Below are 12,028 nucleotides of genomic sequence, written 5' to 3'. Positions count from 1 at the left end.
CGCCTATTACCGTACTACTCAAATCAACAGCTAATAACTTCATGAATTGAACTTGAAGGAATCACAGTTTGAGCTTTTTGATGTCTTCCATGTGTTTTTTCTCGATGTTTAAGCCACAAATATATAATCGGTTAACATACTTTTTGTACTTTCGTTTGGATATCTACCATTTTTGTTTTTATTTATTTACACCAGTTGAAATATTTCTCATAGAATGTATGACTTTATCTAACAAAATATTGTCAACAACTTGTTTTGCAGGATATTCACAAATCTTGCAGTTCACCTGGACATATTTTACATCCGTAGTTTTGTATTATGCATGATTTCTCTATTGAGAACCATTCAGTTAGATGTCTAGGTGTCGTCAGAGTAAACCATTATCTGAAAAGCTCAGATTTGTGGACCACATTATTCGAAATGACTAAAGATGAGCTCCATATGCGTTTTGTAAAGGATTCTTGTTGCTGTAGGGAATCACGTATGACATTGTGTATACATATTTCTGCAGGTGCTTTCACTTTGCTAAATACCTTAGTTAACGTTTTATCTTATATGTACTATAATTACTAGTAGTATGAGGATTTTTCTGTTATTTCAGGACAAAATCATGATTACACAATGGAAAGAAGAAATATTAGAAGGCTATCGAATTTCATGTGAATTGATGGCACATATGAACAAAAAAGCCCATAAAATGTATGGTGTTCTCGATCCTATGTCAAACACGGACACTCATCCTCCTTCTACTACTGTTATAACGTCATCTATTTTAACTGTTACTACTAGCGGTTCTGTACAGCCTCTCACTTCTACAAGTCGTCCATCACAGAAGTCACACTCACCTCCACAAAGTTCTACACATCCCCGTCCTCGCCTAAGTCATCAGGCATCAATGCCTTCCTATCCACTCACAAACCATAGGGGTCAAGGGTCATCTTTAGATTCAGTCACAGGTTCCAAGTCTGGTGATCAAGCTGTTGAGACAGATGTAAATCAAGATATTAATCCACCAGATGGTGGTGTTGGTAGTGATTTCAATAATAATAAGTCATCTTGAATTTCTACTGGTCATTTTAATTTGTGTTTATTATTATCAGAGTATAGTTATTGATTCACTAACAGTCTTGATCTTTCGATGCTAGTCATCTATCTACAGTTTATGAAAAAAGATTTGGAGGATGGCAGCTTTCTAATTGAAAATTGCATTCCATTTAAGCTTCGAGATGGTCGTTATAATCCCCGTGTGTTTATAGTAATTGTATCAAATTATATTGTACGAGATAGTTGTTCAACCTCCATTTCTAATGTCATACTGTATACATTTTTGTTCATTCTTGCTTTTAATTAGAAGCATGAAATTCCGTTTACTCTGTCTGTACTTAAGTTTGGAATAGCCCATTTCTGATAATATAAACCTGAATTCTGTGGTTTCATCATGTCAAGAAAATATTATGCTCATTTATTTTGTGTATAAAGTTATTGTGTATTACACTGTGTTATGTCGACTTTTCTGAACAATCTTGTTTATTCATATTATTAGTTGTTTTTAATTAGTTTTGAGATTCGTAGAATCTAATTATTCATTATTTCCTCGATTTGCCCCTCTTCATATTCTTTGTGTGCAATATATGATTGATTAATTCGTTTTTTTAAAATTTTTCTAATTGTTTTGTTTTTTGTTGCATTTTTGTCTGTTTGTTCCGCATCTCAGTGACTGCGCCGGAAGTTTGTTTCCTCTCACTCAAAGAGTGTTTTTTACTTGATTCGTCAAGTCCAAATCTGGTTAATAAACTGTCATTTTTTAACTTCTTATCATTTCAGTTATATTATTACTGTTGTTGTGTATGGCATCTGTTAATCTACATGATTTGTTATTATTACATAAGATCATACAAAGAGACATTGAATGTGTTATTAGTTATCTGATTGCGTTAACATTATCACTATAACTACGATTTCCAATATTATTACCTTTGTAAGTTTCAGTTAGAGTTGTTTTTGTTATTATTATCATCTTTGTACACTCGTTCATTTATCCTATACTTTTTAATTGACATGTAATTTCCTTAACGTAATACTGGTTACATTGATTGCATTATAATAAAGCTTATCTAATTTTTAAGAAATAAGGAGAGAAAAAGGATTTCGATTGTCTGACTATTACATTATACTTGACTTTTTCACTTCAATTATATTTGAAAATGTTTGCATTTTAAGAATGTATGTTGATTGTATTTTTGTTAAAAATGTACATGTCAGCATACTTGTCATGTTATATTGTGCAATGTTTATAGTGGTTAGCAATAGAAATAGGTAGTGTTTGCACTATTTGTTAGTGGATAAAATTTGTAATAAATATAGAATAGTTATGATTAGGGCATGGTAGAATGAAGAACACATGGATTTCTTTTCTTTTCAACTCATGTATATATTTTACTTTGCGCATACCTATTTAACCTACCAGACATGCACTTAGATACAGTTACAAATCTACACATTTATACACATACAAATGGGAATAAATAATGGTTTTACTTCAGTTTGTTTGTTTTCTTCACTTCTTAGCCACATAATATACATTTTGCATTTCTTTTCTCCTAACTTGGTTAGTTTTTGCATTTATTGTATCTCCTTTCTTGTGTTCACTATACTTATTATTAATTTGTTGTTCTGTCATTGTCCAGTTTTTGTTCTCTCTCTAGATATTGGCAACTAACATACATTTTTTAAAATTCATTTTTGGAATACATGTATACATAGCCCAAATTATTTCTGTTTCTTTTTTAAAATCATAGATTATTATTACCAGTCTTGTTATTACTACAATTACTATTACTGTCTGTTCTATTTATCTTTTCCTCAATTAACAAAAGTCATGGTTTAGTGTTTCTTAATATTATGTTGATAATAAAGTATGAATTAATATAGTAACAACAGAACTCATTGTGTTAAGTAAATGTGATGAATTTTATTTTTACTCTTATAGATAATGATGATGTAAAATTGATTTGACAAGTTATAGACATAATCATTTCTATCTGTATTTATATTAATTGAATTTTTATTGTGTTTGTGATTGAATTATATAAATGAATGAAAGAATAAGTAAGATTGCATTGAATTCATTGTTTTAATTGTTTTCGTCGTTGTATTGTAGTTGTACTTGTTGATTTACTTTTCAATTCACCTTTTTGTCTTGTTTAAGTTTCTCAGTTGTTTATAAAATATATAAGAGTATAGAAGAGTAAATAACGAAATGAAGCAATATATTGATTCTTATTGAGTTAGTTATATGTTAAATATTAATCATTTGTTTTACTTCACTTATTCTAAAATTTCTCTTATTTACATACTTTTAAAATGATATTATAGAATATTAGATTACTTTATGACAATCATGTTTATATGATTATGAATTTGTGAAATATAAATAACAGTCGATTTTTTGTGTCTGTGTATATCATTACAGTTTCTTAATCAGTATACTTTCTATTTTTCTTAGGTTCTTATTTTAAGTTATATTAATGTGTCTTCATGATGTTAATTTTAATTCACTAACATGTGTGAAAATAATGGTTCGTAAAGAAAATGACTTAAAAGTAAATCACTTGATGAGATGTTCAGTGATGAAAACATCTTAGCGTACATATGGAAGGCGATCTTACGCAATATATTTATTTAACTGTAATATCGTTATTTTTCCTCGATTAAACTATATTGATTAGATTGGTACATGCATGCAGATTGAGTTCTTGTGCTTGAATTAAATTTATTATGTTATCTCACTGATAAATAGTAACCTGTTCGTTTGAAAATATCAATATTTCTAGTTCTTAAGAACGCATACATCACCTTAAATTCCCGTAAAATATTTTCTCTAATCTCTCTCAAGAAATATTAGATGTTTAGCCATCACTCTAAATACACTGACAGTTTTTGATTCAGCTTCTTGACTGAGGTATAGAAAGACGAAATAAATAAAATACTTCATCCTGGTTCACAGTTGCCAGTATAAACTTTTGCACATTTGGTTTCATTTGCATGGTTCATAAGTTGGATCGGGAAATTGGTGTAATATTTATTTACTGCATATAAATTCAGATAGTTTTGAGTATCAAGAGTACACTACACAAATTAAACGATATTTCAAAGAAATAAGGTTGCAAAGAGTTGTACAGTTAGTAAGAAAATAAACACTTCACGAAAGACTCGAGTCATTTAAGGAAGCTTATCTTACTTGTGTGAAAAAAGTAATAGGAAATTACTGTAGGATTGCCACTGACACCTGATAACTGAATAGTACAAACATTAGTACATAAAACAAGGAGTTGTGTTAGAATTCGGTAGTATAATAGGAAAAATTGGAACTAAAAATCGAAAAATATACTGTCAATTAACTACTAAAACAGTCTAATTATGGAGAACACTGTAATGAAAGTGAAATTAAAAGAAATTACTAATTTCTAAATAAATACCTTGGTTCATGTAATTATAAACCAAATGTAGGTTCTATACGTTTTATCGTTTAGGTCATAGAGGAGACCTTAACAGATCTCACAGCTGGGATTGAACATATGGTTTCTTAACAACTGGTGAGACATTTGTCACATACATTTAGAACTGGTACTGAGGAAGATAAAATTTGTGATTGGCGAGTGTAGTTTTGCAAGAGCTTCGGTATAATTAAAGGCTGTAAAAAATAATCGAGATTTCATTTATCGTCACTCTTCATCCCCAAATTTCATAAGTTCCTTAAAGTTTTCTTCCGATAGTGGTGTCGGTTTCTTTGGATTTCTAGGTTGACGATTCCAGAAAAGCAAAAACTTATTTTTGTTGTTTTAAATTCCGTAAGGGTTATCTGCACCTACGTGTTTATCAGAGCTGTTCGACCAATCACAAGTGTAATGGTTTCGTAAATCCTGAGAAATACATTTACTACTTAGTCATAAACACTAGGTGTTTATAAACTCATGTGTTACGCAAATATATCACATAATTCTGACAACCTTCGTTTTCTCATTACATCATCGAACTTTATTAAAGGAACTAATTGTTTTAAAAACAATCTAATATGTCTCAGTGCTATCCGAAATCCATATATGTATTAAAATCTAACATAGTGTCAGAAATTATATATTGTGTGCTAGCTTCGAAATATGTTATTTGCAAGTGTCTTGTTCTAATTATCTACAACTTGAACCGATGCGCACATATGCCAGATTATACGTTGTATTTGACTGACTGTAATTTCGTCCATCACTTTGTTTAAACTTCCAAGTTGTCTTATTATTTTATAGGAAATAAAATTCAATTATATGACAGTCTTATGTTTCGATTTATCCTATGGTTATAATGTCCATTATAGCATTGAACCGAATCTAATCAAAATGTTTACTTGTTTGTTCACACAAGTTACTCGCATTGTGTCATCATATTGATATAAATTACTTTTCATTTTGTCATATAAACCATTTCAAAGATTAAATCGCTCTTTGCATATATCAAATTTATGAATTATTTACAATATTTGTTGAATAAACTCATTCTTGAAACGTATTTTCAGGATGGGTATTAATTTATATCACCGACTGGAAGCAACTATTAAATTACTGAATAAAGGATCTCTGAACAACTATTGTTTCATTAAATATTTACAATTCAGTTGTGCACATGACCTAGCTAAGAATCAGACGTAGTACTTTTAGATTTTGCCAAGAGTACAACACAACAATTTTGCAGCTGAAATCCACTGGGAATTCAATCACCAATGATTTAATAAAAGACAAGTGATATTTAAGTGAGATTTCAATAAACGCATACAGGTAACAATTGAGAGAGGTAAACAAAAGCCATATGGTTAATGAATGATTAATATATGACTCAGGTGAACCAAGGAAATAACTAAAAACTATTTTAAAATGGCACAGCACGCTTATGGTCGAAATATTACTTACTAAGTTGGTTTTGTGAGTCTCTCAAACCCTTCTAAGGGAATTTTCATCAACTAACATGGAAAAGGTTTGTTGATAATTTAAAACCGGTTTAAATGAGACATGGTCGTGGTAGGGCTTGAAATCTTAGAGTTTGGTCTTACGTGGAGTCTTTGGTGTGGACAACGTCTAGGTCCCGAGAGTGAGCAGAACCTTTCTCCGAGCCTTGATTTCCAATAGTTCTTATGCTAAAGCCAGTTTGTTATAAAATAGGACTATTTTAGGAATTGGGATTGCATTCAGTGGAGCCTTGGTATTTATTATCTACTGTTCAAATGTAAATAAGACCAATTCGATGAAGGAATTGGCAAATATGATGAACAGTTATCTTTCTTGTTTGTTCTTTATTTGAGTTAACGATTTATTGTTGAATGTTCCTTGCTAGGTAGAATTGTTCTTAACATTGGTTTGGAACACTGTCATATCTTTATTTTTAGCTAGTGTACAAATCAGATTTAAATCTTGGTGAATAAATGAAGTTAGCCCCAGTTTAAAGTGTCCTATTCTGATAGCCATCCTTTAGTAGTTTTGGATTTTTTTTCAAGAGTTTCAGCGATACACCTGAGATTAATGCTTCAAATATATGTTGTGATTGGGACAGTATTTATGCCTGAGTACATTCTGACCCCGGTTATACTTAATTTATTTATTGGTTAGGGAAAGTGTACTATGAATGAATATGAACAAGTATTGGATAACTTTATAGTTCTGTTCCAAAACTCAAACTGTAATGTACTTATAGTGCTTTTGAAATTAAATCCAAAGTATCCACATTTCATGTAGTTTCAAAGAAATATAATTTTTTGCATGATCGTTTTCTAATATCACCAGCCCATTTTTGTCCCGAAATGTATAATCTCACAGATCATAACCTAGAACAATTAACAGTAGGACTTGTTTTAAGAACAGATAAACATAGTTTGTATCACGAATTGATCGTAGTTAAGTAAACATTGAAAATTAGGAAGTTCAGGGCAGCTTATTCGTTCTAATATAGGATTTATCCACGACCCAACTGGGGATCCAACTCAAGACCTTCAGGTTCCGGAACTAGTAATTAACCATTTGATCACCAAGCCGGCACTCACTATTTCATACGTCTAATATCCGATTAAAACTATAAGGTTCAACAATCGCCAAGAGCTCCGTTTAGTAAATGGACATTTATCTGTATTTGGTAAGAAAAGGTGAATATCTAAATTATACTTCCCACATTTACTGACTTAAGTTTTAGTAATCTGTTACCGGTAGACTATTTACTCAAACCTTTTCATATATCACTATTATAATAAAAATACGTTAATCAATTAGCAGAATGAATAAAGATAAATTTTTAATAATTGTATTTAAGTATAAAGGGGACAGGTTCCATACTGTTGAATCAAATCGTCATATTTTAAATTAAGAAATATATAAGACATAAGACGATTAAGTAAGCTATTATTTACATTTGAAACAATAATCATTCCTTGGTAGTTTGAAAATGATACTGATGGCAGGTCAGGTTTAGATTTAGTTGACTGAAGTAATTGATCCACCGAAAAACTTATATAAATATTTTGCATAATTCCTAGTCATGATTTAGTATGTTCAATACTATTTTTCTATGTATAAGTGTTATTTTACTGAAAAGTCACAAGACAGTATGAAATTGCTGGATATGAGGCTATTAGAAAGAATAGATAGATAGGGACATTTGTTTAGATCTACTGATTAATCATGATTTGTCTTATTACTAGAGTAGTTTAATACATCAAACTAGGATAAGTATATCCTTTTGAATTACGGTGTTATGAACTGTTCAGTCTATATGTATAGCAGCTGACCATTATTCGATACAGTTGTTAAAATTTCTTATTTGTATGTCAAATTAGTTTCAACTAGTATTCTCTCATGATGGTTATAATATAACTTAGTAAGTTACCCAATTTAGTAAACTAAAACAACCTGATTCCATAGAATTCCTAAACATTAGCTGTCATTAAGATCACAAATGATAACCCCGAGACTATTAAATTATTTGCGTAATTCAATTCATAATCACTGTTTTATTGGGCCATTGAGCCAACTTTCATTAAATTTAGACTTGTTTAAATAAAAATTACACATTAAACAGAGGATTAATTAAAGAATAAATTAATAATGCCGGATAACATTTACACATAAATTTGGATTACTTTAAAACGGCGATCTAAAAGTGTCTACTGTTATCTAATTCAATATATTACGTTAGAGCTAACAATGGCAGAATATGTGCAAAAGATTATCAAATTATTTCACACAATACAATTGAACTGGTTTAATTTTAAATAAAATCTCAAATAATATTACGGGTTCATCCATTTAGTTGTTCGAATGTATAGTTATTATTCCCAGACATTTTGGAGAACGAAATACCTGAATATATACTTAGGTCGTTTACGGTCGTCCCCAATCTTGTTTTTTTTCAACGTATGAACTAATTCATTATGATGTTGTATTGAGTGTTTAAACAAAAGTGACCTTTAGAATGTAGTAGTGTTTTCGAACTGTAGTATTGATTTATGCATCCCTTATTATATTTTTATTAATCACTACTTTATCAAATTTAACTTGAAAATTCAATCAAGTTAAACAATTAATAAACATAATAATTTCATTGAGTGTTCTTAAATCAGGGATTTTTTTTTTAAAAAAAAATCTGCTTGTGAAATACCTGTTAATGTTTACTTAACTCATTTATATAACTAATTTGAAGGATTTTTCCACATCTATCCATATAATCTATAAATAACGTTATAATTTAACAAAAAAATCTTTTAACATTTCTCAAGTAGAAAATGCGAAACATTTGTTTATCCCTTGTTTTTTTGTTGTTGGTTGTTATTGTTGTTGTTGTTTATTTCATCTAATGATTGACTGTTTAACTGATAAATAATAGTAGAGATATTATAAAATGATAAACTCAATGTGAATATATTCAAAGAGAACTTTTTTAAAAATCCAAGTATTAATTTTAATGATAAAGATTTCATAATGAGAATCAATTTGCCTTTGATACATATCGATTATTCATACCAATAAATAACATTTTAGTTAATATGCCGAATTGTTTTCATTCATTTTTATCACTATTCAGATATATATATATATACTGTTAAATCTGATTTATTCTACTATAAAAAAGATTTATGATAATAAGAATAAGTAGTTTCATATTACAATTTATTAGTTAGATAATTTTTTATGAACCAACTATTCAGTCTATATAGTGAGTTTATGAGTTAAACCAGAGAATGTCATTGTCACAGAAAACATTTGCAATCATATTCATACTCGTGATATATAATTAATCTTTTTGTATTATGTTTATGATTGATTTATCCAGATAATGGAATTAACAAATGGGCATATTTTGATAATTAAACATTCACCATATAAAAGAAAAAGGCTAATAGGAGTTTAAATACTCCGTAACAATTAATAGAAAATGACTTAGCTAAAGTAAGGACATATTTCAATACATGAGTACATTTTGCTTCTCTCTCAGTAGATACTATCATACAAGTAAACTATTTAAAAGAATCTGTTTCATTTTATACTGATGATCTTATAAAATAATAGAAATAATCCATAATAAAAAGTGGATGATTCACTATGAATTATTTCAATATTCTATTAGGTCATTGATATGAAGTGAAATGTAAACAATTAAAGCGTTCAGTACTATGATAGTATCAGCAAAGAAAGAAGCACAGAGGTTAGCAGTAAAATTTGTAAAATGTTTTTTATTCCATTCGTAACTTATAAGTTAATAATGATTTCTCTTATTATGAAAAACTACTTCAATTGTCTAGCATTCACGGACACTAATTCACTCGACAAGTCACAAAATCACAACATAATTGAACAGGAACGTAATTTTATTTCAGATGAACGAGGATGAATAGAAGTAGGAATCACAATAAGAAAACTGTTAGTATATTTATGATTCTCACGTGAGAAGATTCTAGAGTCTTCTCCAAGTATCCGCTAGCATTGCTCGCTTAGGAAATAACCAATCAACGTGCACTCAACACAATCCTGAACGGAACGTCCTCTAATCCAATCTATATTCCACCAACAGAATTGTACATAAGTTCCAATACATAAAAGCTTGTGTTTATACTTTTATGGGTTTCCTTCACTTAATATTTATCACCATTTAGTCGGAAAAACGTCTCCTCAATAAACATCACCATATGACTGATTATAACAGATGGGTGACATTTCACCCAGTTCATATGTCATATTTCCGAGAATACTTTCATCATTTTTTCAAAATTCTTCCCTCGACATTCTTTGATAATTCAAGTGTAAATTGTCTTAGTTATCGGAGATAGTTACAACAACTTGTTTTTATTGTTGTCCTTGTTATTGTCGTTGTTTTGACATTCAGAATAATCGATGACAAACCTTGTTAATCCAGAGTACAAACAAATCCATGAAAACTGTTACCAAAAACTGTCTTAACTTAGTGCATTAACGAAAGTTAATGAGTAATCATTTTGATCTCTTCTCTATTTCAAAATAATCTCCGTCTCTTTTTAATTAGTTAATTGAATGGTCAACTGTCCATCATATAACACTTTGGAGAAAGAACAATGATGTGATTATGCGAAATATTCTGAAATACACCAGTTTGTTGGGTAACAATATGCGATATATACTGCAATAAACGAATGGAATATTACATTAAATAATATTCATCAACCATTCTTAACTACAACGGACTTTAAAAAAATTACGAAATACTTGGAAATCTTTCTTCGTGCATTAAATATTTTCATTACCGTTTATGTTGTAGAACTAAATGATTCTCAGTCTCGGCCGTTATATTTAAATGAACATGGTTCTACACTGTTTACTTTCGTATCTTTTATCTACATAAATCTTAACATCGTTTAGAGGAATTCTAAAATTTTTTACTATCTACAAATAAGTTAAGGTATTCGTAAAATTGTTAGCAATAAACTGTGTTGAGAGAAAAAAAACATCTCTCAATCAAAATAAACTTACAGAAATATTTTAAATCAGACGGAACATGGCATATGAAATTAACAGAAAGTCTAGTTAAAATGCACATGTACGATGAAAATTAGTACATACTTTTATCATACAATCAATTGACAAGTAATATCACTGGGCTCTTGAAAAGTTGCTCTGTGTTTTATATTTTGACTATTACAGTCTAAATGAAAAATGCTATGGGTTGGGGTTGATTACGTCATTAATAAAACATTATTCATTCTTAAGATGGTAATTTTTTTAATAGACTATTTTTATCCAGTGACTATATGGATAGATAAGCAAACGCGGGTATTCATATTATCAATTGATTATGTAGGCGAGATCTGAACCATATTTACTTCACATATATTACAACAGTGAAAGTATTGCGATGAAGCTTCCTATTTCAAATTTATTTAAACTGAACAGTTGTAAAATCTAACTGTGTATAATTACGCAATATTTAATCATAAGCTATGTCTGAGTATTAACATTTCAGCCAATCTTATTAATTTGATGAATTGTTTGTTAGTCCCGTTATCTTGCTTATCTCTTTGTGAATTTTAATTAAGATTATACTGCCATTAAATAGCCTTTGTATGTTAAATACTAATTTTTCCAATGACACTTTATTCTCATAGTCAGTTAGCTGAACTATTAAAAATCAGTATCAAGTACAGTGAATTGTGAATGAACACTACATTATGCAAGTGTTCCACAATTTCCCTTTTATATAAAGTGACTATAGCATTCTGGATACTAATCATATATAGTCAAATATTATATTCTATGTTTCATCGGAATTACCAAGAATACATAATCAAGATTTCAAAGATTCATTAAACGTTCTAGTAGTCGAGCTACAGATTATCTAGGAGATAGATAATTTTTTCAAAATTCAAACCTGAATTAAAGCAGATCAAGTTGTGATTAAATCAATTCGGGTTTCTTTGTTAGAACTGATGATGATGAGAAAGTAGCTAGTTATCGACAATGTAATGATTTAT

At 29.4% G+C, this 12,028-nt stretch overlaps 1 protein-coding gene across 1 annotated transcript in view; it reads left to right on the top strand.

The window, feature by feature from the left end:
• ADRBK2_1 (Beta-adrenergic receptor kinase 2) overlaps positions 1–4,514 on the top strand; it is a 32,338-nt gene extending 27,824 nt beyond the window's left edge. Inside the window, exon 16 of the mRNA XM_035730479.2 lies at positions 602–4,514. Within this exon, the coding sequence (XP_035589343.2) occupies positions 602–1,060 (459 nt within the window). The 3' untranslated portion in view covers positions 1,061–4,514. The remainder of the gene's footprint in view (positions 1–601) is intronic.
• Positions 4,515–12,028: the final 7,514 nt, after the last annotated feature.

Source organism: Schistosoma haematobium, chromosome 1 (assembly GCF_000699445.3).
Source record: "Schistosoma haematobium chromosome 1, whole genome shotgun sequence".
In the NCBI taxonomy this organism is placed as follows: Eukaryota; Metazoa; Platyhelminthes; class Trematoda; order Strigeidida; family Schistosomatidae; genus Schistosoma; species Schistosoma haematobium.
Note: the sequence above shows the minus strand (reverse complement) of the source record. Positions and strands in the feature narration are given on the sequence as shown.